Raw genomic sequence first — 25081 nt, forward strand, 5'->3', positions numbered from 1 at the left:
TAAGTTTTGCTGGCTTAAATTGGAACGCAGCATAAATCTTGTTGTTGCAGTAGAAATAACCTAATTTGCATGTGCACTGCTGGAAATGAAAAGGGAGGCTGTAATGTGATGTCTAACTCTTTGAGTTTACAATTGCTTCCCTCAAGCAATCATTCTTAGGCAAGAAGACCCCTATTACGCCTAAATATTCTGTATCTTAGATTTTTTAAAAGCTCTGATATTAATAAATTAATTTTTTAGAAGTTAAGCAAAAGCACATACTAAAGAGAGTAATTTACTGCATGAAATTTTATTACCAATCTAGGAATGATTTCCAGAACTGCATGTTAACAAGGAAGTTCTAGATGATACTTCCAAGTGAGCCCCCTCCCCTAATGAATTTGAATGTATACGTTTAGATGAATGAGACTTCAATCAGAATTAGCAAATAATATGTAAGGTGCTATTTTGCAATTTAGAAAAAGCAGTCTTCTGTTTACTACTAGGATTCCTTAATGATAGTCTGCTTTCAACTACAACAAAATGCTGAATGGTCAGTATTTTTGAAATTAATCAGAATAACCTTGTTCTAATGTAAATCATCTCCCCTTCTGATTACAGTGGAGAAAAAATAACAATAATAATAAATATATCTAGGACAGTGACTTCTCAATTACAATTCTGGAAGCAGAGGATCCTGCGTGAACACAGTGTTAATAATTTTGGCACTGCACCCACTAGTACATTCTTGACAGTCTGATAAACTACTCTACTTTTCAAAAACATTATACAGATGATACCAGCTACAATACAGATGAATGGAAAATTTTAAAGGTTTGTCTCTAACATACAATTGCCTTGTACATGCACATGTACCCTTACTCTCTCACTTAAGATAAATGCCTTAGCTGATTATTGTTCAAATCTTTAAGACCACATCCTGCACCAATACTAAAACAGCTTCAGATTGCATTCCAAAAAAACCACACACCACAGAGGCACAGATACCTTACCTGGGAACCCCCCTTGGACCATTGCTGTTCCACTGCTCCTTCCCTTCAGGGTATCTGCATTCCTGTTAAACAGTCAATGCTGGAAGCAGCTCAGATCCTCACCAGATTCTGCCCTCTCTTCTGTCGACCTTGGGCCTATTTTTTTATCCCTCAGATTTTATTCTCTGTAAGGGCAAGTTGTCAGTCTGTTTCTATCATGAGAAGCAATCAATTAAGCTATTTTCCAGCTGCCTCTCATGCTAACAGTCACATCTGTCAGTAGGTAAAAGCTGCCTGGGAAAGTATGCCGGGAAAAGCAAAATCCTTGCTTCCCAACATCTGACCCTCAGATGCTTCGAGCTGCCGGCTGTGGCATCCAGTTACCCTGTGAGCATCAGCATGATAGCTCTATTCCAGAGCAGGAGCAAGATAAACAAAACCGTTTATTTTGTGGCCAGCTTCAATTAATATCATTATAATGACCCAATTTTCCTGCTGAGAAACACTTCATCACATTAATTGCGTCTTTCTAATGCAGATTAAAAGGCAGCAGCAGTTGATTTGAGCCTGTCCGAAGTGAGTGCCACCGTCATCAACTTACTCCCTCCTTAGTGCTCACAGCATTCAATCATTTTTACAACAAAGAAGCTGGTGAACCACATTAAACACGCTGCGTCTCCTACCCAGATTCATTTGTGTCTCACTAATATTCTGAATGTGCAGTAAAGATTCTGTTTAAGCTGTCAAGTCTTCAAGGTAGCTTTTGGGGGCGGTGGGGCGGGGATTATGAAGAAAAAAACTCAGAAGCTTCAGAAAAATCACTAGAGGAAAAGTTGAGGTTTCTTAAACTTCACTTAAAAAGCTACATTGTGTCTCCTACCCTGCCCCACACAAACACACCCGAATATATTCGTATACTTGTAACCAACTGCATCTACTTCAGAATTACCTTTCTATCAATTACTACAATATCTTCTGGCCCTTCTTTGTAAAATGTAGAAAAATTAGTCATCTATCTGATCACTGATCATATGTAAAAACGTGAAGAACACCTGAATGTAATTTAAATGCTGCTCAAAAGATTGTAACAATATTTTTGTTTGTTTGTTTAGAGTTGCAATAAATATCTTTCAAATTATGTCAGGGGATGAAGGTTTGGAAGTTTTCGAAATAAAAAACCCACTAAAATATAATGATCACCTATCTCCAGTTAGGCAAAAAAAGAGAATTTTACATATTTTACTTAATTATAAAGATGAAAAAAGGATAATTAACTATAGGAAATGAGAAAAAATTACATAAAATTTAAAACTTAAATGTTAGCCTTTATTTCTTAACATTTCCCTTATTTTGAGCAATCAGCAATAAAAGGCAAGGGCAAATAAATTCATATGTTTGGTAAAATGAACATAGAAATAGTACTAGAAGTCACTAATGAATTCTTATTTGATGTGAACATTCTTCTTAACATTTTTTAAATCTTAGTAATAATTGCTGTTGATTGTAGTGACATCTATTGGCAAGGTAGAGATAAACTACAGAGCCTACAATAAAAAAAAATTAAACCAAAAATACTACTAGTTGCTCAATAAATCTTCATTGGGCAAGAGTCTAATATTTAAGTCATTTATCCATTTTGAGTTGATTCTTGTGTATGGTGGAGAAAGATGATCTAGTTTCATTTTTTTGCACATATATGTCCAATAGTCCCAACACCATTTATTGAACAAACTATCTTTAGTGCATTGTATGTTTTGTATCCTTTGTCAAATATTAATATAGGCCTGCATTTATTTCTGGGCTCTCTATTCTATTCCAGGGATCTATACTCCTGTTTTTATGCCAGTACCAGGCTGTTTTCATTATTATGACTTTTTGGTATCGTTTGATATCAGCTAGCATGATCTCCAATTTTGTTCTTCTTTCTTAAGATTGCTGTTACTCTTCAGGTTCTTTCATGGCTCTATATGAGTATTTGGAATATTTGTTCTAGTTATGTGAAATACATCATTGGTATCTTGACAGGAATTGCATTAAATGTATAGATTGCTTTTGGTAGTGTAGACATTTTAATGGTGTTAATTCTTCTTATACATGAACACACTATATGTTTCCATTTATTTGTATCTTTTTTACATTATATTTTATTGATTGTGCTATTACAATTGTCCCAATTTTACCCATTTGCCCCTTCCATGCAGCACCCCTCAGTCCTTCAGGCAATCCTCCCACCATTGCTCATGCAGATCATGTGTGTGAAGTGTGTTTTTTGGCTACTGCATTTCCTGGACTGTATTTTACATCCCCGTAGCTATTCTGTAACTACCTACTTGTGCTTCTTAATCCCCTCACCTTTGCACTTATTGTCCCAATCATCCATCTAGCAGCCATCAAACCCTCTCTGTATCCATGATTCTCTACTTGTTGGCTTAGTTTGTTTCTTCATTTCAATTGTTGATAGAAATGTATTTATTGCCATTTTATTGTTAATATCTTTGACCTTCTTTTTCTTATATAAGTCCCTGTAGCATTTCATATAATAATGGTTTGGTGATGAGGAATCCCTTTAGTATTTTTGTGTTTTTATTTATTTTTATTTTCTTTTTGCTCTGGGCAGCTCTTTATTGTCCTGTGATTCTAAATGATAGCCATGCTGTGTACAACAATCTTGGCTGTAGGTCCCAGTTTTCCATGACTTTGAATATTTCTTGCCAATCCTTCTAGTCTGCAATTTCTTTTGATTAAATCAGCTGACAGTCTTATGGGAACTCCCCTGTAGATGACTAAGTTCTTTTCCCTTGCTGCTTTTAAGATTCTCTCTTCATCTTTAATCTCTGGCATTTTAATTATGACATGTCTTGGAGTGGGCCTCTTTGTGTCCATCTTGACTGGGACTCTGTGCCTCCTGGATTTACATATCTATTTCCTTCACCAAATTAGGGAAGTTTTCTTTCATTATTTTTTTCAAATGGATTTCCACTTTCTCCCTCCTCTTCTTCTTCTGGCACCCCTATGATGCAAATGTTGGAATGCTGTAAGTTGTCCCAGAGGCTTCTTACACTATCCTTGTTTTTTCTGATTCATTTTTCTTCTTGTTGTTCTGATTGGTTGTTTTTGCTACCATATGTTCCAAATCGTTGATTTGATTCTCAGCTTCATCTACTCTCCTGTTGTTTCCCTGTAAATTGTTCATTGTTTCAATTAGTGTATCCTTCATTTCTGCCTAGATCTTCTTTATGCTGTTGAAGTCCTCACTAAGTTCCTTGAGCATCCTTGCAACCAGTGTTTTGAACTCTGCATCTGATAGACTATTTATTCCCACTTTGTTTAGCTCTTTTTCTGGAGTTTTGATCTGTTCTTTCATTTGGGCCACATTTCTTTGTCTCCTTGTTTTGACAGCCTCCCTGTGTTAGTTTCTATGTATTAGGTAGAACTGCTATGAGTCCCTGTCTTGGTAGCGTGGCCTAATGTAGTAGGTGTCCTGTAGGGTCCAGTGCCACAGCCTTCCCTATCACCCAAGCTAGGTACCCAAGGTGTACCCTTTGGGTGGGTGCAACCCTCCTCTTGTAGTTGAGCCTTGGTTGCTATTGGCAGGTCAATGGGAAGGGTTTACCTAGACCAGTCAACTGCAAGGACTGCCTGTGACTACTGACTATCAACCTCCACCCTCCATGGAGGATCAGCTGTGTGGGAGGAGGGTGGTGTTGTTCCAACATGGTCTGTAGCCGTCCACTGGGTGAGCAGGCTCTGGGGTGTCCTAGATGGTGCTGGCCAAGGTCAGCCCTCACCTGTGTTTTGCCTGGGACAACCCTGCCTGAACTATAAAGTAATCTGAGGTGGCTGCTATTTGTGCTGGGCTTGGTGATTCCCAGGCAAAGCCAATATGTGAATCTAGGCTGGCTGTTGCTAGTGTCAGGCCTGGGGCCACTTAGCAAGAGGTTTGGGGGTTGGGATCTCAGTGAGGCCAGCTGTTGCCTGTTTGATAGGATTTAGGAAGTTGTGCAGCATGAGCCAAGACTAGCCATTTACATGGAAAAGCAGCCTGAGTGGGCCAGTAAACTGGGTGGGACAGAATCTCTAGGGATCTCCTTTTGAGGGATAAGCAGTGTTAGCAAGTTTAATGGAGTCTCAGGTAAGGCACCAGCCTGCCAGCTCTGTGGCTCTGTGCTGGGAAGGCTCAGAAGAGGGACAATGGCCTTTGCCCATCTTTCTATGTGTGAGAAAGTGGTCCCCCAGCTCCTGCCTTGATGCCAGACACTTGAGTTTCTTCCTGTATGCCACTGGTACATTTCATGCTGCTACCTTGGTGCCTGAGCTCAGAGGGAGTGAGTCTGAGTATGTGTGTGTGTAGTTTAAGAGGAACTGCTTGGGACTCCAGAAGTTATTTCCAGTGACTCAGTCCCTGATGGTTTTTGCAGACAGAAGTTATGGGGACTTATCCTTCTGGTACTGGTACCCTGGGCTGGGGGGCCTTGTGTGGGGTAAGGACTGCTCACTCCCAAGTTATTCCTCCTGAAATATCCACAACACATGGATGTAGGACCAGTGTGTTCCATCTCTCCACCTCACCTACCAGTCTGGATGGATATGGTTTCTTTAATTCTGTAATTGTCCAACTTTCATTCAATTAGATTTCTGATGGTTCTGAGTGATGACTGTTTTATAGTTCAGTCAATTTTGATGTGGTTGTATGAAGAGGTGAGCTGTGTTTACCTATACCTCCATCTTGTCTGGAAGTCCTTTTGGGATTGTTCCCTTAGTTTCCCTTCTGACAGTTCTTTCTTTTTATTTATTTATATATTTTTAAAATATATTTTATTGATTGTGCTATTACAGTTGTCCCATTTATTCCTCCCCTTTATACCCTTCCGCCCTGCACTTGCCTGCCCACCAGCATTCCCCCCGCCCCCACCCCTTAGTTCATGTCCATGGGTCATATATATAAGTTCTTTGGCTTCTCCATTTCCTATCCCCTGTTTATTTGGTACCTACTAGTTATCCTTCTTATTCCTTGTACCTTTTCCCACACTCTCCTTTCTCCCCCTCCCCATTGATAACCCTCCATGTGATCTCTATTTCTGTGATTCTGTTCTATTTGTTTGCTTAGTTTGATTTTGGTTTTGATTTTTAGGTTCAGTTGTTGACAGTTGTGAGTTTCTTATCATTTTACTCTTCGTAGTTTGATTTTCTTTTTCTTAGATAATTTCCTTTAACATTTCATAAAATAAGGGCTTGGTGATGATGAACTCCTTCAACTTGACCTTATCTGGGAAGCACTTTATCTGCCTTTCCATTCTAAATGATAGCTTTGCTGGATAGAGTAATCTTGAATGGAGGTCCTTGCCTGTTATGGCTTCAAATGCTTCTTTCCAGTCCCTTCTTGCCTGTAAGGTTTCTTTTGAGAAATCAGCTGATAGTCTTCCGGAACTCTTTGGTAGGTAACCGTCTCCTTTTCTCTTGCTGCCTTTAAGATTCTCTCCTTATCCTTAATCTTGGGTAACATAAGTATGATGTGCCTTGGTGTGTGCTTCCTTGGGTCCAATTTCTTTGGAACTCTCTGGGCTTCCTGGACTTCCTGGAAGTCTATTTCCTTCACCAGATGGGGGAGTTTTTCCTTCATTATTTGTTCAAATAATTTTTCAATTTCTTGCTCTTCCTCTTCTTCTGGCACCTCTATGATTAGGATGTTGGAACGTTTAACGTTGTCCTGGAGGTTCCTAAGCCTCTCCTTCTTTTTTTTGAATTCTTGTTTCTTCATTCAGTTCTGGTTGAATGTTTCTTTCTTCTCCCTGGGCCAAACTGTTGATTTGAGTCCCAGTTTCCTTTCTGTCACTGTTGGTTTCATGTACATTTTCCTTTCTTTCTCTTTCCCTAGACTTCACTCTTTACTTTGGGACCATACTCAACTATTTCTGCGAGCATCCTGATTACCAGTGTTTTGAACTGTGCATCTGGTAGGTTGGCTATCTCTCATTGCTTAGTTCTATTTTTGGAGGTTTGATCTGTTTTTTCATTTGGGCCATATTTCTTTGTCTCACCTTGCCTTTTACCTTGTAAAGGGCAGAGTCTTTGGTATTCGCCAGGGTGGAACAATCCACTTGGTGTGTTGTGACACTGTATGGGGGGGAGGAGTCCAAGAGGGAACAATATTGCTTGCTCAGCTCTCTGCTGGCTTTCAGTCATTTCCACCACTGCCCACAAGCAAATTGGGCCCTTTTCGTGCTGATTCCAGGGTGGGTGGGATTGTGCATGTTCTAGGGCCCTGTGGGGTCTCTCCAATGAACTCTCCTCTGAGGCTAGGAGTTTGTACCGCCGCTGCAATTCCCACAGGTTTTTACAGCCAGAGATTTTGAGGCTTTATTTCCCCATGCTGCAAACTGGTGTTGTGTGGTCTGTCTCGCTCCCCAGTTGTTTCTCCCAGTTTATCTGCATGCAAATGTGGGTCCTCCCAGTCTACCAGCCACCACGTCCCTGCCTGTCCTATCTACCTGGCTGCCGTCTCTGCCCCTCCTACCAGTCTGAATGAATGTTTCTTTTTTAACTCTTCTGGTTGTTGGACTTTGATACAGTTTTATTTTCTGGCAGTTCTAGTTACTTTTAGTTTTTAAGTTTGTTGTTGTCCTTCTTTTGGTTGTGCCAGGAGGCAAAATGTATCTACCTACGCCTCCATCTTGGCCAGAATTTGAGAGCTATTTTTTTTCTGATAGTTCTTTGATGTCATATAAAAATGCAACTGATTTCTGTATATTTATTTTGTATCCTGCTACTTTACTGAATTCATTCATCAGTTCTAGTAGTAACTGGTGGAATATTTGGGATTTTCTATGTATAATATCATGTCTTCTGCAGATGACAGTTTTATTTGTTCCTTTTCTATTGGGGTAGCTTTATATCTTCCTCTTGTCTGTTTCCTGTGGCTAAAACTTCCAGTACTATGTTGAATGAGAGTAGTGACAGCAGACATCTGTCTTATTCTCAAAAGAAATACTTGTAGTTTTTGCCCATTGAGTATGATGTTGGTTATGCATTTGTTATATATGGCCTTTATTGTGTTAAGGTGTGTTACCTCTATGTCTATTTTGCTAAGAGTTTTTATTATAAATGGGTACTGGATTTTATCAAGATGGTGGAAAAAGCTTGTTTCTTGAGATAGGCCTGTAGTGCTGTGAATTTCCCTCTTAGGAGTGCTTTTGCTGTGTCCCACAGGTATTGGGTGTTTGTGTTCTCATTTTCATTGTTTCAAGGTATCTTTAGGTTTTTTCCTTATCTCATTGTTAACCTATTCATTGTTTAGTAATATGTTATTTAGCTTCCATATGTTTGTGTATTTCTCAGAGTTTATTTTTATGTTGACTTGTAGTTAGATACCATTATTGTCAGAGAATATACTTGATATGATTTCAGCTTTCTTAAATTTATTGACACTTGTTTTGTGTCCTAACATGTGGTTTATACTAGAAAATGTTTCATGTGTGCTTGAAAAGAATGTATATTCTGCTGCTTTGGTTTAAAATTCTCCGAAGACGTCAATTAAATCCATCTGATCTAGTGTGTCATGTAAGGCCACTGTTTCCTTGTTTATTTTCTATATGGAAGATCTATCCATTGATGTCAATGGGGTGTGAGGATTCCCTACTATGACTGTATTTCTGTTGCTCTCTCCCTTTATGTCCATCAAGATGTGCTTTACATATTTAGGTGCTCATATGTTGGGTGCATAAATGTTTACAAGGTGTATGGCCTCTTGCTGGATTGCTCCCTTTATATTTATGTAATATCCTTTGTCTCTTACTACAGCCTTCATTTTAAAGTCTGTTTTGTCAGATTAGTATTGCTACCCCAGGTTTTTTTTGTTTCCACTGCAGTAAAATATCTTTTTCCATCCCTTTACTTTTGGTCTATGTGTATCTTTTGATCTGAGGTGGGTCTCTTGTAGATAGGATATATATGGGTCTTGTTTTCTTATCCATTCAGTTACCCTATGTCTTTTGATTGGAGTATTTAAGATATTTACATCCAAAGTGATTTGATAGGTATATATTTTTTGTCATTTTATTATTTATAACTATGTACCTCTGTTTTCTTCTTCCTTTTTCCTCGTCCTTCTTCTTCTAGAAGATCTTTAACATTTATTGTAATACTGGTTTGGTGATGTTGAACTCTTTCAGTATTTTTTCTTTTTTGTGTGTGTCTAGGGAGCTTTTTATTTCTCTTTCAATTTGAAATGATAGCCTTGTTGGGTAAAGTAGTCTTGGTTGTAGGTCCTTAATCACTGAATATTTCATGCCAACCCCTTTTGGCTTGAAATGTTTCTGTTGAGAAATCAGCTGATAGTCTTACGGGAGCACCCTTTCAGGTAATTGTCTTTCTTGTGCTGCTTTAAGATTCTCTGTCTTTAACCTTTGACATTTTAATTATAATGTGTCTTGGTGTGGGCACCTTTAATTTCATCTTGTTTGGGATTCTGCACTTCCTCAACTTGTATGTCTTTTTCCTTCATCAGGTTAAAGAAGTTTTGGCCATTACTTCTTCAAGTAAGTTTCTTTTGCTTTCTATCTGTTCCTTTTGTTACCCCTATGATGTGGATGTTGTTATGCTTTATGTTGTCCCAAAGATCCTTTAAACTATCTTCATTTTTAAATCTTATTTTTCTTTTTTCTGCTCTGATTGGTTGTTTTCTGCTACCTTGTCTTCCAAATCACTGATCTGACCCTTTGCTTCATCCAACCCACTGTTTATTCCTTCTAGTGTATTCTTCACTTCTGATATTGTAATCTTACTGACTGACTGGCCTTTTTTAATGGTTTCCATATCCTTTTCCATGTTGTCAAAGTTCTCACTGACTCCCTTGAAGTTCTCACTAAGATCCCTGAGCATCATTATAAGCATTTTTTTTAACTCCAAAATTGGTAAATTGCTTGACTCCATTTCATTTAGCTCTTTTTCTGGAGATTTCTTCTGTTCTTTCATTCGGGGCATGCTTCTTTGTCTCCTTGTTTTGGCTGTTTCTTTGTGTTTGTTTCTATGTATTATGTAGATCTGCTATGTCTGCCCTCTTGGCAGAATGACCTTATGTAATAGGTGTCCTGTGAGACCCAGTGGCACAGTATCAATGATGACCTGAGCTGGGTGCTCCAGGAATGTCCCTGTGTGGGTATTTTGTGGCTTCCTGTTGTAATTGAATTTTGATTGCTATTGGCCCATTTGTGCATGGGGTTGACCCTCATGCACAACCCCCAAAACAGCATATAAGCAGCTGTTCAGGTACTGAACACATGAGGCAGAATTTGCCTCAGCAGGGTCTATTGCTTGCTGACATTTCCCTCTGGATATGCCACTTGTGAAGCTAATTGGATGATGCTCTGATGTTGTCTGAAATTGGCCACTGGGTGTGTTGGTTATAGCACCTCTTAGGAGGGACTCTGGTGCAGGTCAGTGTCAGACTTTGCCTGTAGACTGGCCCTGGGTAACCTGTTTGGCGCTACAAAGCAATCCACAGATAGTGGCTGCCTCTGTTGGGCCTAGGTGTGTGTAGGAAGGGCCAAGCTGAGGACCTAGGCTGGCTTTTACCAGCACCAAACCTGGCGGCAGGTCAGCAAAAGGCCCAAGGCATCCCAAGATCTGCCTCCACCTCTAGCTGCCTGTTAGGCTCAGTCACTGAAGAAGCCTCTGGCAGTACTTGAGTTACATGAGGTATGTTCTTTGTGAGTTAAGGGCAAATGGTGTTCACCAGGTTGATACAGGTTCAAACTCAGTGCCAAGGCTGGGTCTGAGGCCATTCAGTGAAAGTCCCAGGGTACACCAAGGCCAGCTGCCACCCACCTTTGTGGTGAGGCAGGGTCTCAGGGAGTCATCAAGGTGAGGCCAAGAGGATTTTTCAGGCCCAACCAGACTAAGATTTGCCTGTGTGAAAGGAAGGTACTGCACCAGTTAGGTGTGCAAGGGAAAAATGGCCCTCATCCTAGAGCCATACAACTCAGTCTGTCCCAGATTCTGCAGGGAGCCCAAGCTCAGCAGGGTGGGGGTGCTAGGAGTCAGGTGGGGCTAGTGGATCTCCTGTGAGTGTAAATCAGTGCCTTCCATGAATATCCCCCTAATTTTGTGAATGTGTCTCTGCACATGTGTAAATACAGATGTACACATGATCTGGAACTCCGGCATGGGTGCTGTGTTCTGCCTATTTTATGGTATCAAAGTACTACTGACTTGATAACCTCCAACCACTTTGCACCTACTTCTGCCATACTAATGGCTTCTAGGTACTGGTTAGTGCTGATGATAGTACAGGCTTTGAAGTCAGAGTGCATGGGTTTAACCTCCATTGGCCCGGTTTACTAGCTGTGTGAAGTTTGGACACATTCCTTAATTTCTCTAAGCTTCAGTTTCTTTATTTATAAAATTAGAGACCTCACAAAGTCCGTATGTTGACTAACCTAATATGTGAAGGCCTGGCATGTGGAGACCAGAGAGTTTACTAGTTATCACAATCCCTATACTAGGCTCTTTAAATGCTTTTCCCCCTCTAATTCTCACCACAAACTTATGAGGCAAGTTATAGTAAGATACCCCTCCTCCCCTTAGGGAAAAGAAAAGTGTGATCCAGGAAGAGGTTAAGTAACTTGTCCATGAATTCACAATTAAGTTGTAGAACTAAGATTAGAATGTAGTCTTAGTCACATGCCCAAACAAGGTTTCCTAAGAACTATGCAAATATGGGCATTCTAGCCTCCCAGAAATTATGAATAATCAACAAGCTCTCTCCACTCTGCTGCAGCTGTCCTAATATCTATATCCCAACAGGGAATTATACTACACTTGTGCACACACACATCAATTGTATCCATCATATATTGTTCTCTGAAAGAGGCTGAAAACCAAGGCACTATAGTACATTTGTCAAAATTCGTTCCCATGCATTTGTATTCTCCTTTCCAGGCCCGTGACCCCACCAAGAAAAAGGGAACTATATCATTCATTTCATAGCAGACTCACTCAACTAATACTGTTAGTAAAAAGCAGTTGGCTTTCAACAAAGATTTGTTGAATAAAGAGAATAATGCATGAGAAAGGGCTCTGTGAAATTGCAAAGTACAAACCAAAATTTATCACATCAACTAAATAATTACAAACTTACATTTTTATTTAAACATTTAATATTATAGTTAAAAAATATAAAGTTATAGAGCCAACTTAATAATAATTATTAACAATAATAAGAGCTATATACTCATTGGAGATTCACTATATGGCAGGCTAAAGGTCTTATCATGTTATTTTAATTTCACCACAACCCTGTGATGTAAGTCCCATTATTTTCATAGAAGAGGGCATGCTTAAGGTTACACACTAGAGGTGCAACTCTTTCAATTTCTGTATCAAACTCCTTTTCTGTATATAAAAAATATTTTTAAAGAATTATACAGTATAGCCCTGGCTGGTATGGCTCAGTGGATTGGGTGGTAGCCTGTAAACTGAGGGGTCACTGGTTCAGTTCCCAGTAAGGGCATGTGCCCAGGTTGCTGGCCAGGTTCCCAGTGGGGGGTGTGTGAGAGGCAACCACACACTGATGTTTCTCTCTTTTTCTCCCTCCCTTCTCCTCTCTAAAAACAAATAAAATCTTAGGAAAAAGAATTATACAGTATATATGTATATATACATATATTTGTATACACACACACACATATTCCACAAACCAAAAAATCATCCATTTAAACATATAGTCCTATGGGTTTTAATACAGTCATAAATTGTGCAACCATTATCACAATCTAATTCTAGAACATTCTCTTCATCCTCAAAAGAATTTCCATATACAACAGCAATCAGATCTAACTACATATACTTTGCATTCATAAAAGAAATACAAATTCTTTTAAATAAAGCCTTGAATAAATATATGTATGGATGTATATTTAATAAAGCTAATGCAAAAGAAAATCATGAGAGGAATTCTAAAGGAGAAAAATAGCATTGGCAACAACACCACCCATCTAAGCAGGGTAAGTAATCAAGAACTGCCACCCAATTCCAGTTACTGTGGATCAAATGCAATTTCAAGGACTTCTTACCATTTTTGTATTCATAACCAAATAGTAAGGCCAGGATGGAATATAGGTAAAATAGTGTTCAACCCAGTGACCTTTGATATTCACTCTAATATTATATTAGTGTCAAAGAGAAATACTGAGGAAAATAAAGTCACAAAAGTTAAGGAGGATGTAATTTTTCTCTCTTAGCATGATATATTCATGCACATTTTCTAAGAACACACAGCACTGCCTTTGATAATTTACAACAATCATTAAAGCACAATTTTATGAATTTTGCACACACTTCAAACAATGTAAAGGAACTCACTGTTGGTAAATGCATATTCTTCTTCACTTCCATCACTGTCATCAGATGGAGCTTTGTAAGGAGGTGGCAGTTTCATTGGAGGTGGAGCAGTTCCTTGCCTCTGAAGATGCAAAATTTGAGAGAAGGGTAAGTTGCTTTTGCACAATCCTTTTCTTCAAAGACAAACAGGATAAAAAGATCATCTGTATCAAACTTCAGTTATATCACAAGGATTACAAAACAAACTCAATTTATTTTTTTAGGTTTATGTAAAAGTGACTCTATGATGTAAACACAACAACACAGAAAACAGGAAGGAAAGCATACTTCTTAAGACTATAGACCTACCCAGAGGAATGCATTCCTTTCCCCAGTAAGAAAGTCATTATATTGAGTTCAGATCAATTTTCATTACTAAACCAAGCAATTCAAATGAAAGACATTTCAAAATTAAATCTAAATGTAAAAACTATACACTATATTAACTCTATTATTATTTAAACTTTTTATTTAATTGTAAAAGATACAGATTTCATTCTCACAAACATACTTGAAGTGAAATACCAAGATTTTCTAACTGAAAAGATATTCATTTATAACATGTAAATAGTTAACACACATTTCAAAGTTTGTAAAAAGGAAGAAATCTTTATGATGAAAACATTTTGCTTGTCTGTGTAAGTGATCTTTAAATTTACATGCCAAATGATACAACACATCAATATTTGGTTCAAACACTTAATTAAAGCAAAACAAAACTCTATGATCATGTTACCTTCATGGAATGTAGATGTTTTCTTGAATACTGGAAAAAATAAAACATGCCAGACTTCACAGAGAGATCCAAGTTGCCCAAGAATAGGAGCAAATACACCCTAACACTCCACCAATTCCAAAACAATTAGATTAAGATTTGTTTTGCTACAGGATTTCAACAAAGCACATTCAATTATGATTCATATGACAACTGCACTAATGGCAGGATACTCTTCGGTAAATGGGCAGTCACTGGCCATTACAGAAAGCCGACTTGTGTAATCAGTTCCTCCAAAGGACAGCACTATGTGGGATCCATAAAGGAAACACACACCCGAATCACTCAAAGTGTCTAACCAAAGACTGATAAAATTCAAGAAAGGTGAAAGAAGAGAAAATGCCAAAGACAAAATGCTTGTTAAGAAACAAAAGAATACAGAAATTGGCCACAGTGTCTCTGATTCTGCCTGAAGAAAAAAAATAAGAGTTAAGTGAACAGTAGAAAAGGCAAATGAATTCTTTTCAGGAAAACCTTTTCCTAAGAGCCAGATCATTCTAGGTCAAAGACAATACTCGGAACAGGGACAGTCAGCTTTTCAAGTAAGGTTACGAGATATAAAGTCTTTAACAACACTTTTTTATGTTTAAGGGGACACTGTTTACACAACTGATTTATCTCATTAAGCCTACCAACACTCTTGAGAAGAATACAGGATACACATATCTTGGTCTCCCTCTAGTCTGAATGTGGGTTGCCAGGTACCTGGGGCATCTTTCTACGGCACATTTGGGAAGGATGTAGGCAAGGTCAGCCTCTCCCCATTGCAATAAAGGCTGGAGCTAGGTATATACCAGGAGGACAGGTGAACATGGTCTCCATGAGGGCAACATGGACAGTGGCATCCTCAGCTCAGAGAATAATGCCTGGTACAAAGTAGGCCTTCCTTAAATATGAGTCAATAACTAGTTCCCACTCATGCTATTTAGGTTCCCTGACAATATTAACTTTTGGAAAAATGATGATGATGCAAATGGTTCCTTTCCAATAGCATTGTATATTAATTTTGCCTGGTGGAGATGCAAATTATATTAGTCCTGTAGAAAGAATAACTCCAAAGGTTACAGTTTTATTGTCCTATAAGACATTAACTAGTTTTGTGTCTATATTTGAATCTTACTTAAGCGTTCTTTCTCTTAGCAACTATAAATACTTCAATCTCTCTGAAACAGGCTGACCGTTTTGCCAGTTCCTTTGTTAATGAGTTAAATAAATATCTGGCACCTGTACATTTTACATAATTTTACAGGTCATGTTTTTATTTCTTGAATTATATTTTGTCAGTTTTGGAGGTCCCACAGAGATATTCAAGTAGACTCATCTTCCAGAACCAATTAAATAGTGATGCCTGAGATATGCAATTCATGAACTATTTTAATAGCAGACAATGATTTCTTGGCTCCCACTGTAAATCCCCAGTGGTAATAGAACTTTATTTTGGACTCTGTTTCTCCATTTTTAAATTTCCAATTCTATGTTTTTATTACTAAAAGCACTCTGGTGTATGCTGAGCAAAGCCCTTTCCTCTCATTGTGAGTGTGTGATATTTTCCTGCCTTCAGAGGGCATTAATAAATTAGATGTAAGTCTCCTAAAGAATCTCTGGTAGGTGTATAGAGACTACCTAATATTCCCAGAGTTTTCCAGAAAACAGTGAAACCAAACTTATGTTACTTTAAATATTCTAGCCTTTTAATTAAAAAGAAAGAAAACTTTTCCACAGAAACCATTAACTTGAAGGCATTTTTAAGCAAGAATCCAAATTCACAAAATCAAAGTGATTGGGTAATTGTCATTTTGAAACAGGTGTACTTTCTCTCTGATCTTCTTGATCTTATTGGTATGGAGTATAAACAAAGATATATAAGACTATAAAAACATTTATATCAATGTTGAATAATACCCACATCTACGTTTTGTGTGTGTGTAAAAGAATATCGCAAATTCCTATCCATTAAGCTGCGTATTATCAGCCAGTTCTAAGGTCTAGCACACTGCAGAATACCACTGATGGAACACTGTGTTATTCATTGGAATAACAAATAACCACTCTGTTAAGAATGGACACTGATGGAACACTCTGTTAAGAATGATCTGAGAGCACGCATTTGGTAACACTAACGTGCCCTCAAGGAGTTCACAAGAGACCATTCTGATCTTTGTGAAATGCTTTCATGAGGTTTCCCTTAGTCCCAGAGTGTAGCGTGTGTCCAGATTTTTCAGTTGAAATAGATGTGTCTTAACCTTATTGAGGTATAATTTATATATAACAGAATGTACTCATTTTAAGAACTCACCTGGAATAAGTACATTTTTATAATGCATTTCACCAATATAATAGTCCTTAACGATACAGTCATACCAAACTTACAGTTGAATGAAAATATTCTTGCTGTATATTGAAAAGCAATTCAGTTTAATGGAACAAGGCACAGTTGATAAGAATCACATATTTATCTTTTTCCTTCCTGGGACCTTATGTGCAATTTTCCTGAATCAAATACATTACCTTGTTTTCTCAAAGTAATTAAATTAGTAATCAGTTTATTCATCTATGTGTGTTTACTATCTGTGTCAGGTCCCTTATCTGTTTTCTTTTTGACATTATGTCCCAACTTTTGCACAGTACCTGGCACACTGTAAATTTCAATAAACAACTGATGAGTGCTTGGACCTTAGAATCAACATCCTAAGCAATAAGGTAGACTAAGTGTTCTGAGAAACCCGTTAACCACATAAAAATGACAAAGTTTCAAAAATGTGTTTTTGTAACATGTGACCAATAACAGAAATATCAATAAATTCCAAAGGGAATATGACAATCCCTGGTGGCCTGAAGCCAGTGATTTTGTTTTGTTTCGAGGAGTCTTTATTCAATCAACAAGTATGTATTGTGTGCCTGTTAGGGGTCTGGCAATGTCCTGGGCAATGGGCATTATTATGAGACAAGAGATTCCCCCACTCATGGAGCTTACATTTCAGCCCCTTTCAGAAGCCATGTTTTGTGGGTGTTCATGTCTTGCCTCCAGGTGCTTTAAAACAGCAGTGTCTGAATTCTAGATTGTTTGCTTTGCCCTACTCGAATGCAAGCTCCAGAAAGGCAGGAGATTTTTGTTTGTCTTTAAAAGCTTTATTGTAGTATATCGAGATACAGTTAACATAAAAAACCATACACATTTCAAAGTATCCAATTTGAATCCATTACCATAAATGAGATAATGTACGTTACCATCACCCCTGAAAGTTTCCTTGTGCCCCTTTTTAATCCCTCCTGCCCACCTTTTACCCTGGCACCCCATTCTCCTTAACTACTAATCTCCTTTTTTGTCAATACTGGTTGTATTTTCTAGGTGTTTATATAAATATAACCATACAGTTCCTACTTATTTTTATCCAGTGAATGCTAGCAATTTAATTAGCTCCAATCTCCACTTGAGGTCAAGCAAGGTGGGAGATGGAAGTAAAGATATCACCCTTCCAATCTCAATTCTCACAAACAAAGCCTATCATATCTACAAAATGTTGAGAAAGAATTCTGCAAGATCACCTGCAATCTATATGTTACTAACGCTGCTACACCACAGTCTTCCAGAATCTATTATCTGTGTTTATTAATAGTTGCTCACAGAATCTTGCACCCACAGTACATGCTATTGCTAATCAGAATGTAATCTTTATGATTATAATCTGAACTCAAAGAAGGTGGTCAACCAGGTTAAAATGGGCAATCCTACAATTTGGTAAGCAACCTTATGTTACTTTTCCTTATCCTTTTGCAAAATCCTTCTCCCAAATCCTCATGGAATTTTTATCAACCCCAATGCACATGTCTATAAAAATATCCCAACTATTCAATTCAGTTATAGCTTTTCCTTCCTTTTCACAGGGGGGAATCTAGAATAAAGTTAATAACAAACAAGGACTTCTGGCCAAGATGGAGGCACAGGTAGATATGCTTTGCTTCCTTGCACAACCAAAAGAAAGATTACAACAAATTTAAAAACAAAAAACAACCACAATGCCAGAAAATTGAACTCTGTGGAAGGCTGACAACCAAGTAGTTAAAGACGAAACATTCATCCGGACTGGTAAGAAGGGTGAAGACAGGCACCCTTGTGGGCAGAGAGGATGCATGGCAAGATGATGGCTGGAGGACTGGGCAAGGCAGCAGCTGGAGGACCAGGTGGTCACATACAGATAAACTGGGAGGAACAAGTGGGGAGGAAGACAGACTAAGCAACCCAGAATTCAAGGTCAAGAAACTAAAGCCACAAAACCTCTGGCTATAAAAACCTGTGGGGGTTGTGGCAATGGGAGAAACTCCCAGCCCCACAGGAGAGTTTGTTGGAGAGATCCATGGGGTCCTGGACCATACACAAGACGACCCACCTGGGAATCAGCACCAGAAGTGTTCAATTTACTTGTGGGTAACAGGGGAAGTGACTGAGAGCTGGCTGAGAGCCAAGCAAGCATCATTATTCCTTCTTGGACCCTGCCCCCACATACAGTGCCACAACACAGGTACGTGGGTTGCCCTGTCTTGGTGAATACCTAAGACTCTGCCCCTTAATGTAACAGGTATGCCAAGACAAAGAAATATGGTCCAAATGAAAGATCAAACCTCCAGAAAAAGAACTAAGTGATGAGGAGATAGAAAACCTATCTGATGCTGAGTTCAAAATACTGGTAATCAGGATGCTCAAAGATAAGACTGAGTATGGACACAAAATAGAGGAAGAACAGAAGGCTATGCAAAGTGAAATAAAGAAAAATATACAGGGAACCAACAGAGAAGGGAAGGAAGCTGGGACTCAAATAAACAATTTAGAACATAAGGAAGAAAGAAACATTCAACCAGAACTGAATGAAGAAAGAAGAATTCAAAAAAAGGAGGAGAGGCTTAGGAACCTCCAGGACAACTTTAAATGTTCCAACATCCTAATCATAGAGGTGCCAGAAGAAGAAGGGGAAGAGCAAGAAACTGAAAACTTATTTGAACAAATAATGAAGGAAAACTCCCCCATCTGGTGAAGGAAATAGACTTCCAGGAAGTCCAGGAAGCTCAGACAATCCCGAAGAAATTGGACCCAAGGAAGCACACACCAAGGCACATCATAATTACATTACCCAAGATGAAAGGTAAGTAGAGAATCTTAGAAGCAGCAAGAGAAAAGGAGACAGTTACCTACCAAGGGGTTCCCAGAAGACTATCAGCTGATTTCTCAAAAGAAATCTTACAGGCAAGAAGGGTCTGGAAAGAAATATTCCAAGTCATGAAAGGCAAGGACCTACATCCAAAATTACTTTATCCAGCAAAGCTATCATTTAGAATGGAAGGGCAGATAAAGTGCTTCCCAGATAAGGTCAAGTTGAAGGAGTTCATCATCACCAAGCCCTTACTATATGAAATGTTAAAGGGACTTATCTAAGGCAAAGAAGATAAAAAATATGAACAGTAAAGTGACAACAAACACAACTATCAACAACTGAACCTATATAAACAAAAACAAAAATGAACTAAGCAAACAACTAGAACAGGAACAGAATCACAGAAATGGAGATCACATGGAGGGTTATCAGCAGGGATAGGGAGGACAGAGAGTGTGGAAAAAGGTACACAGACTAAGAAGCATAATTGGTAGGTACCAAATAGACAGGGGAAGGTTAAGAGTAGTATAGGAAATGGAGAAGCCAAAGAACTTATAAATATGACACATGGACATGTACTAAGGGGGTAGGGGAATGCTGGTGGGAAGGGGTGTGCAGGGTAGAGGAGGATAAAAGGGAGAAAAAAATGGGACAAATGTAATAGCATAATCAAGAAAATATGCTTTTAAAAAGCAAACAAATCAATCAAACAAACCAGAATCTTGATATTAGGGTACAGTAAGTAGGAAATGTTTCCTGGCCTTGGACTTAGTTTGAGGTGGAAGGAAAAAAGGGAAAAAGAAAAACCAGTGTCCCTTGAGCATTTTTTACATGCCAAGACACACTCAGGCTAGAGACCAAAATTCATTCTGTGTGTGGCTCAAAAATTTCCAAGTCAAAATACCAGGCAAACATAGAAAGTGGGGATATTTTCAGGGATATTAAATGAAATAGATGCCAAGGCATTACTAAATAATGTCACATATTAATAACAGGGCCAATTTCCTGGGAAGATATAAAAATTTAAATCTTGGAAGCACCTAATAAATTAATTTGAAGAAATATAAAATAAAAACTGAAAAACTACATAAAAATAGGCTAATTTTGCCATCAAAAGAGAGATAAAAAGGTTACCCTGACCATTCCCCCCAAAATAAATTTGTACATAAAGTATCTAAATATCTCAATTAATTATTTTGCCTTAAAGACTTTGTATAAAAACCTGTACCGAATAACTAGGTAATAGCTATTCTTTTGCATCACAAATATACATATGCAATAACTGACAATGTGCTAGGCCACAGAAGAGTTTCAACCAATTTAAGAGAATATTGAATACAAACTAGAATTTCTGATTAAACTGAAATATATTAGAAAATAATACCAACGAGTTTTGAAAATATTCAAATAGAGATATAAGCATACATTTCTAAATAAACTTGGGTGAAAAAGAAATGTTGGGAGCTAGAAAAACAACTTAGTACTAAACAATAGAAATTCAACTTAAAATCTTGGGATGCAGGTAAAGAGGGACTTAGAAGAAAAATAAATGATTATTTTAGAAAAGAAAAATTACTAAAAATAAATAAATTCTATAACTAGCTAAAGATTACTGGCAAAAAAAGAGAGAAGAAACTGTAACAAAAAAGAGAGGCAATATAAAGACAAAAACCAAGTAAATTAAATAGAAAAAAGATACCACAAAGAAGACTAACACAATTCAAAAGTTAATTCTTCAAAAAGAGGAATTAAATAGAAAATAACTTTGAAGATCAACTAAGAAAGAAATGTAAAAAAAAACTATATTCAGAAAGAAAAACTGACAACTATAGAGAGAGCATAGATAACACAAATTAAGAGAACACCTGAACAGCTTTATGCCAACAAATGTAAAAAGTTAGTGATATATTCCTAGAAAACAGTAAGTAACCAAAACATTCTAGAACAAATAGAAAATGTAAACAGTTCAACAACTATTAAAGAACTAAATCTATTATTTTAGATTTTTTCCACATAGAAAACACAGGCTTACAATGGCTAGTTTGACCACACACTTAAGGAATAATTATCATTTTACACAAACTCTCAGAGAACTAAAAAGGAAGGAAGGAAGGAAAGGAGGGAGGGAAGAAGGAAGGGAAGAATATTCGTATTATTCATTTTAGTAGTCTCATATAACCAACATCAGAGTAGTACATAAATGGAAAATTCCAGGACAATTTCATTAATGACCACAGATGCAAAACCCTAGAAGAAATGTTAGCAATGGCCAAAACAGATAAGGATGAAATTAAGTTTAAGCCAAGAAGTCAAGATTTATTCAACGTGTAAAACCCATTAATGTGATTTTACCAGTTTAAGGGACTCAGGGAAAAAAAAAACCCTACACATTCACACAATTATTGCAGTAAATACAGATAATAACAATAAAATTCAATGCTGATGCCATTTATTATAAAAATTCTTAGCAAAATAAGAATAAAAGTGAATACACCCTTAACTTCAAGAATTGTCTACAAAAAAATTTTAAAAACACACCATATTCAATGATGGAACATTAAAAGCATTTTCTTAAACATCAGGAGGATAAAAATGGCAAGAATGTTAGCTATCATTACTTCTATTAAACATAGTAGGGATCTTGGCAGACATAGTAAACGAGAAAAAGAAAGTCTGGTAAAGGAAAAAGAAAACTTCTTTTAGCCAAAGTGATTATTATTAGCTATATAGAAAAATCCAGAAATAAAAATCTATACACACAGTAATAAAATTTGAGAGTCATATTCTTATTAAAAGTACTTTTTAAACCCTGGCTGGCGTAGCTCCATGGATTGAGTGTGGGCTGCGAATCAAAGTGTCACAGGTTCGATTCCCAGTCAGGGTACATGCCTGGGTTGCAGGCCATAACCCCCAGCAACCGCACATTGATGTTTTTCTCTATCTCCCTCCCTTCCCTCTCTAAAAATAAATAAATAAAATCTTAAAAGAAAAGTACTTTTTATACACATATAGAGAACATACCCAAAGACACTAGAAGGCTCTACATGAAGTATTTAATATGTTTATCTTTAGGGAATGGGTTTACAAATGATTTTAATCTTTTTATTTCAGCATTTTGGTTTTCCCAGTGTTTTATACTAGGTCTTATTTTATAAAAGAATAAGAGAATAATGTTAAAGATGTCAAATAAATATGTAAAAATCAATTCTCTGTCTATATATTAGCAATGAGCAAGAAATACAAGTTAAAAATATTTAAAAGGAACAGAAATAGACAAGGATATCTAGGAATAAAGCAAAGATTACAATAGCTTGTTGAAGAAAATTATAAAAATTGAAAGAAATAAAAGAAAAATCAATAAGTTCTAAGTTCGTATATATATGTATGTACATATACATATATATTCCATACAATCTCACTTATAAGTGGAATATAATGAACAAAATAAACTAATGAGCAAAATCAGAGGCATCAAAACATGGAACAGACCGCCAGCTGTAAGAGGGGAGAAGGGAGTGAGGTACTGGTTGAAAGAAGGTGAAGGGATTAGTCAAAGAACATGTAGCATGACCCATGGACATGGACAACAGTGCTGGGATTGACTACGGGAATGGAGAGTGGGCTGGGGGTAGGGCAAAAGGGGAAAAACTGGGGCAACTATAAGAGCATAAACAATAAAATATTTTTTAAAAAATAAAATGGTATATAAAAGATATACCATGTTAATGGTTAAGAAGTCTCACTATCATAACGATGTAACTTCTTTTCAAATTAATCTATAGACTTGACACAATTCCAAACAAAATCCCCAAAGAGCTATTTTTGTGGGATTTAACAAGCCAATTCTAAAACTTGTCTGGAAAGAAAAAGGATACAAATAGGTAAGACACTTCTAAAGAAGAAATATGTAAAAGAGGAAATTGTTGTCCAAGCAGACAAGATTTACTATTAGGCTTAATATTTATGTAGAACAGTACTTGTCCTGGCAGAGATAAAGAGAAAGCTCAGAAACAGACTTCTCCTGATAACCTGAGATTTGACAAAGGTTGTGTTGCAAACCAGTAGGGGGGCCTATTTTTAAAGAGTAGGATAATTAGTTATCCTTGTAAAAATATGAAAATTCATCCCTTACTGACACCATATCCTAAAACAAGTTTGAGATAAAATAATTCTACTAGAATAGAGGTGGGAAGACAGGAATGGGCAATTAATTCTGATTGACATTAGGGAAAGTTTTCTCAGTAGAGATGATCTTTGACCTGCTCCTTGGAGGACAGAAAGGAAGAGCAATGTGGGAAATGGATTTCCAGGCTGAGAGAACACCAAGATCAAAGTCTCAGCAGCTCCCAGTGTGCAAGGCATTTCCGGGAATGGACAACTGGTCCAGCTAAACAGAAAGGAGAGATGAAGATGGCAGTGGCTGGTTGGTGTTCTGTAACATTTTTATACTTACGCTTCCCTAGGTTTCTGGCCTTCATCCTGGACAGTATGTTCACAGAAAGCAAATATTATAAATTTAGTACATCTACCCAAATACTCATCAAAATAAGATTCTTATTAACTGTAGCTTAGATAAGCAAATAGAAACCAAAACCATTTTTTAAAAGCTTGAGAGGTTCAAGTTACCTTTTCTTTTTTTTCTTTGTTGTCTTGGTCCTGATTATTAGTGATTTTGTTGGCTTTATTAGGCACACTAGGAATGACCTGCCACCAAAAAAAAAAGAGAGAGAGAGAAAGAAAAAAGGAGGGGGGAGGAAGAAAACAGTGAAATGTCACAAAAATGTAATTTTAAAAAAACAGTTAAAAACCTTACTTAACTCTTTGATTGCATGTATAACATAAAGACATGAGAAATACAATTTAAGACAAATGATACAAATTGTGAAATCTGACAAGCAATATAACAAGTTGTGGTGTGTGTGTGAGTAATCGAGGAGTAATAAATCCATAGTCTTGTGTGCGTAGACCCAGAAAGTGAAGATGAAGGAGACTAAAAAGGAAGTCATGATACTGACTGTTGTCCAAACATTTCGTTTTGCAAAATACAGTGGTCTAAGTTAATTTCTAGGACATAGGAAGCCATTGTTTACTTGATAGATTTACTTTATTCATCATTGTACCCCAGTTCAAGTATGTTATTTAGCACACTTGTGCACACTCAATAAATATTTCACTTATCACTGTTAGCATAAAGGTGAATTTCAAATTTACTTATATCACTGAATAAAAGCCCAATAAAAGCTGGAATTTAGTGTTATTTATCACTACAACCCTGGTGCTCAGAAAGAGACTAGTACATAACTGCACTCAATAAATGTTTCTACATGAAAGAGTGTAATTTCATAGAAATAATTTTAATCCTTTATGGTCCCAACATCATAGATTACTTTTTGCAAAACTATGTGTGAAACATCTTTGGGAAATACAAAATTGTAGTGTTTTTTTTTTAAAGTTACCCAAATAGCTAACACAAAAACCTTGGCATACAAATCTGATGACAAAGATTAAAAGAAAAAGAAATCTCTCACAAATTTAAAGAAACCATCTTTCTAGGGATAATTTTAAAAACAAAGGCAAAAACAAACTTTCTCTCTACATGCAATTTAAGATTAATTTTTCTTCAATTTTAATAGAGTCTGCAGAAATAAATTAATTTTGGGAATAAATAAGAAAGTCTCAGATATGTTTTATTTAAGTATAAAACAATAGTAATGACATATCACCATGTATTCGGTGCTTCATATGTGAATAGACACGGTACTAGCACTTAATATTTACTTCTCTATTGAATGCACACAACAATCAGAGTTCAA

At 37.1% G+C, this 25081-nt stretch overlaps 1 protein-coding gene across 6 annotated transcripts in view; it reads right to left on the reverse strand.

Annotated features, from left to right (window-relative positions):
• PATJ (PATJ crumbs cell polarity complex component) overlaps nt 1-25081 on the reverse strand; it is a 327386-nt gene that overhangs the window by 163042 nt on the left and 139263 nt on the right. For all 6 annotated transcript variants that reach the window (XM_045835301.1, XM_045835303.1, XM_045835300.1 and 3 more), the window contains 2 exons: nt 23895-23972; nt 13329-13428 (listed from right to left, as the gene is read on the reverse strand). In XM_045835301.1, the coding sequence (XP_045691257.1) occupies nt 13329-13428; nt 23895-23972 (178 nt within the window). The remainder of the gene's footprint in view (nt 1-13328; nt 13429-23894; nt 23973-25081) is intronic.

This window comes from Phyllostomus hastatus, unplaced genomic scaffold (genome assembly GCF_019186645.2).
Source record: "Phyllostomus hastatus isolate PE091 unplaced genomic scaffold, TTU_PhHast_1.1 phas_contig_209, whole genome shotgun sequence".
In the NCBI taxonomy this organism is placed as follows: Eukaryota; Metazoa; Chordata; class Mammalia; order Chiroptera; family Phyllostomidae; genus Phyllostomus; species Phyllostomus hastatus.